Here is a 4,942-nt window from a genome sequence, read left to right on the forward strand (position 1 = left end):
AGTGCTGCCGTTCCGAATAGGGGACATGGTGGGAATATCCGTCAGACGAGTGCCCGTCATTTTCACTAAGGTGAGTGCAGCATTAAGAGGGAGAGAGAGAGAGATGACTGTGGAGACAGATAGGACCCTAGCACGGCGCTAGGCAACTGGCACTGTGCGCTGCTACTGGTTACCTCCAAGATCAGGTTAACCTGTTGCTCAAAGCGCCACCTCTCACTTATTGGCTGGCGGGACCGATTATGCCCGAGTGACGATGTGGCGGATTAAAACGATGCGGAGAGGGAGAGGGAAAGGCAAGATATAGCTGCTCGTATTTTTTGGAAGCTCATTCACGGCGCCGGAGCGGAGCGGAGCAGAGCCGACCCCCACGAACAACAACAACAGCAGCAAAAACACTCCCAACAAAATGTAAGTGGTGTATTTTAGTTTTGTCACAAACAAAACAGAGAAAAAACTTCTCTCCTATTAACAAAAACAAAAATATTTTACCATATTGTCAAGTCAGCAGAAGGTGTAGCAATTTATCAAAAGTTGACACATTGGTTGCAGGGCTACAATGTATGTTATTTTCAGAAATTGATACGTTGCTTGCAGGGGTTTTGTGGACCGCACAACGTGAGTGGAAAAATTGCAAGTTGCGGGAAGAGTTTTGGACCCTTATTTAGAGTTATATATTAGTAGCACGAATCGCCCTGCACGGCTCGGGGAGTTAGTTATTACACGCGGAACTGTGAACTTCGTCGTTTATGCTACCTGCTGTTCTTTTTTCCTTTAAAAAAAGTTAATTTGAATTCGAGACCGTGGACGGAATAAACACGGCGTTTGTTTTTAAAGAATCCAGGCGCTGAAAAGCAACATGTGTAGGAAGGAACTGCAGATGGCTGGTTTAAACCGTAGATAGACACAGAAAGCTGGGGTAACTCAGCGGGTCAGGCGCTGAAAAGCAACATGTGTAGGAAGGAACTGCAGATGGCTGGTTTAAACCGTAGATAGACACAGAAAGCTGGAGTAACTCAGCGGGTCAGGCAGCATTTTTGGAGAGAAGGAATGGGTGACGTTTCAGGTCAGTCTGAAAAAGGGTCTCGACCCGAAACCATCACCCATTCCTTCTCTCCAGAAATGCTGCCTACCTGCCTGTCCCGCTGAGTTACTCCAGCTTTTTGTGTCTATCTGCTGAAAAGCAACAGTTTAGATTAAAAACAAGAACAACGTCCAACGCGTTTCCCCAAATCAAATTGCATTCAATTTCCCGAAGTTTAGTTTTTAATTTTCATTTAAATTTTCATTATCTCTTTCTACTTTCCAGATTGCTACCCCGATACTTTTTGCAGGATAGGATGTGGCTCTTCGATAAGATCAGAGGTTCGGTTGAAAACTTGAATCGCGCTGGCGACGCTGGCGGCCGGGACAAACAGCCCAAGGGTCCCCTGTTCAGCAACGTGTTGACTCCGGACAAAATCCCCGATTTCTTCATCCCTCCCAAGTTTCCAATCAGCTCGGCCGAAGGAGCGCCGGCCGAGAATGGCGAGAACCGGCAGAAGAAGTCAAACTTGAAGGCGTCCACCTCCGAGCAGATCTTCGTGGTCAAAAAGCCACAGGGGAGCCCGAGGCTGAAGATGAAAACGTCCTCCGAGGCTGGCAGCAGCAACCTGCTGAAAGTGGCCAACAGGCACATCATTCAGATCGAGAGTGCCGACGAAACCAGCTCCGATGGCGTGGCCGAGACTGGCTGCAACACCAATTATGACCCACATTCGCAAAGTGCCATGTCCCTGCCTTACATCCCGCTAACCCAGACCTCCTACGGCTTCTCCACCTTAGTGGAGAGCCCACACACAAGACGGAAGGAGTCACTCTTCCACACCGACCACGGCAGCCCCGTCACCTCGCCCAGCTCGCCGAGGAAGCGGGGATCTGGCCACAGAAGCAACGGCGAGAGCCAGCACCTCAACCCGCCAGAGTTCAGCCTGTCCCTGGCAAGTACCTACAGATACTTTAGCGGTGGCGACAGCGACACCGCTTCCTCCGCTGAGTCCTCCCCCTTTAACTCGCCCCTTCTCTCCCGCTCGGTCTCCGGGTCGTCTCTGCTCAAGATGTTCAGCCACGAGAACCTGGCCAAGCACTGCAAACCTCTGCAGTCCTTCACCCGCAACAGCTCCTTGTCCACGGACGAGTGCAGCTCCACGGATGCCAGTCCCAACATCTCCAAGAGGCTCAGGTGTCCCACACCTCCAGCTGGTGGGCCTCCAGCATCACAAGGTGTCCTTCCCTTGAGCTTGCTCCATTATCAAGACCGGGTCCACAAGGAGCACACCGTCCGCCTCAACAGAGGGGGTGCCATCAGGTTGGCCGCTGAGTATGACAGCACCAATGCCCGCCTTCGCATCCGTGTCATCACTGCCGAAGACCTTTACGACAAGACCTTGGACAACAAGACCATCAACTGTTGTGTCATCTTGTACCTGACTCCCGGGAAGGTGCAAAAGCAACGCAGCACCATCATCAAGAACAGCCGGAATCCCATCTTCAATGAAGATTTCTTCTTCGACGGACTCCCACTTGACGAGTTCAAGAGGGCAGCATTGAAGCTGAAGGTGGTAAACAAAGCCTCCAGCCTCAAGCGCGATGCGGTCCTTGGTGAAAAAGAACTGAAATTGTCGTTGCTGCTCCCTTTCGTCTAATGTTGGCTGGTTCGCTGCCCCTGTCAGGAGATGAGGTGTCACCTTCCCATATGCCGTTAAGAAAATGGCATTCTCCTGTCTTTAGCTTATATTTGACTAACTTAAATTGCATGCCTGACAGACATCTTGAACGTTCTCAAGAGCTAAAGACATGGGTGACCAAACTTAGAGATGAAAGGTGAATATCACTTTTACTAGAATGAGTTTGGCCCTCGGAGAAAGTTCATATCTTTTTTTCAACCTATTAACATCACTACTGAATGAGAGCCTGGCAGAGGAAAAGAAGGACTTCACGTTGCGAAGAGGACTTTCCAAGATGGGACTGAATGGCATTGATAGAGGAGGAGTAGGGTTCTCTCCGCTGATACTGATTCACCCTCCATTGAGCACACCAGTGACAATTCTGCATCAAATTGATGAAAAGAATAATTTTCCTTCCAACAAATACGATGAAGATCCTACAGGGCTTGGCACACATCCCGTGAGTCATGAAGCACTTTGCAATTTCACTAGCGGGTCTGAGAGCTCTGGAACGTCTCACTTGGAGACTTGTACTGTAAGTGGGCATATCCAGTACGTAGACTGTGAGGACGTTATGGTCAACACGGGAGAATCGATCTGACACTCGTCCCTCCTGACTCAAGGCAAGATGCCAAGTTGAAGACGGGTCACAAATGTGAAAGGGAGGAATGAGTCACATGAAAAACATGAGATGTAATAAATTTTTGTTAAAGTTTTTGAGACTGGAATGTACATATTGAGAAATGAATGTAAAATGATGTTCCCTCATCATACATGAGGTGTGCTTCATGCTGGCCTGGATATAAAATACATCAGTAACAATTTGACTCAATAATGAGTACATACTGTATGAATATGGTTAATTGCAGAAATGTGACACAAGTTCTTTTACTTAACAATAGTTTGATAAACTACCTACTGCCACAGAAAAGTTTTGGATTAACATTCTCACTGAAGGGAAACTTCCATTATTATGTACAGGTGTTATTATGACTTGTATATTATGAAGTCTGAAGAAGGGTCCCAACCCGAAACGTCACCTATCCTTTTTCTCGAGAGATATTGCCTGACCCGCTGAGTTACTCCAGCATTTTGTGTCTATCTTTGTTATAAACCAGCATGTGCGGTTCTTTGTCTCTACTCTTGCATTATTATCCGTTTGCTTCTGGCGGATTCTTTTGTAAATGGATATGTGGTATTATCAATGTAACACTGCCTGATTATAGTATGTCCATGCTCAAATGTGGCTTCATAGAGGTGAGTTTCTAAATAGCATTTGATAGATTGGTATTTCTGTATCGCACAGAAATACTGTTGTGTGCATGCTTGGTGAGAAACAAATAAAGCATAATGCCCATCACTGTCATCGACTGAGAAAGTTATAGTGAAATTCAGATTGCAGCTGGATTTTTTTGTGTTTGCACAGAGAAGCCCATATATCTTCATTAGTCCCTGACTTACAGTGGCAAAATCAAATTTGTATTGATTTATTTATTTTCATCAATCTTAATGGTGGGGAGATGGACTTAGCATTGCACCAATAAAGGATTTGAAATTGCCTTGGAAAATAATTCATGTCAGTGAAATTCATTGTGTCTTTATTCAGCTGTATTTATTTCAGACTGAATTAATGAAAGCAGAGCTGAAATTAAATTAGCATGGCAAAATCACCTGGGACTCAACGCCAATGCAAAAATGATAGCTTTGGCATTTGAAAGTCATGTTTAAATTAACAATAACTTGCTCAATTCTGCAATACACATATATATATATATATAAAGTTATTTATATTTTGCTCTGCAAATATATTGCTGTTTTCATTCTGTTTTTATATATTTTATGTAAAATATAGATAATATATAAAAACAGAGAAGCAAATAGCAACTTTATTTGCAGACCAAAAAAGCGATTGACTTTAAAAAAAAAAATCTGCCTCTAAATTCATGGCAAACAAATGTTAAGTTTACCTTTTTAGGATTATTAAAAGGTATTCCACACTTGCTGTAATTCTAATGAAGCTCCAGTTGTGTGGTTAAATCAAGCCATGGGTCACTTTCTTCTCATTTCCGAGAGTACTGTAAAAACTGGTCAGTTTTGGCCAGTGTAATCTCATCACTCTCTGATTTTTAGGATCGTAGTGAAATGTATGGCACAGAAGGGGATCATTTTAATTAACGGAGATTTCATAAAGAGCACAACCTATATGACTGAGCTGCCACCATAGAAATAAATCTTTTATA

The 4,942-nt window shown here is 44.7% G+C and overlaps 1 protein-coding gene across 1 annotated transcript; it reads left to right on the plus strand.

The window, feature by feature from the left end:
* The first annotated feature begins 221 nt into the window (after positions 1 to 221).
* On the plus strand, positions 222 to 4,458 carry c2cd4c (C2 calcium dependent domain containing 4C). Its single transcript, XM_033046490.1, has 2 exons — positions 222 to 408; positions 1,307 to 4,458. The coding sequence occupies exon 2, from the start codon at positions 1,338 to 1,340 to the stop codon at positions 2,679 to 2,681; it is 1,344 nt and encodes a 447-aa protein (XP_032902381.1). The 5' UTR covers positions 222 to 408; positions 1,307 to 1,337; the 3' UTR covers positions 2,682 to 4,458.
* The last annotated feature ends 484 nt before the right edge of the window (positions 4,459 to 4,942 follow it).

The sequence above is a fragment of the Amblyraja radiata genome, chromosome 29 (genome assembly GCF_010909765.2).
Source record: "Amblyraja radiata isolate CabotCenter1 chromosome 29, sAmbRad1.1.pri, whole genome shotgun sequence".
Taxonomy (NCBI): Eukaryota; Metazoa; Chordata; class Chondrichthyes; order Rajiformes; family Rajidae; genus Amblyraja; species Amblyraja radiata.

Excerpts from the sequence above, each read along its gene's own strand:
- c2cd4c (XM_033046490.1), top strand. The coding sequence starts at position 1,338 with ATGTGGCTCTTCGATAAGATCAGAGGTTCGGTTGAAAACTTGAATCGC.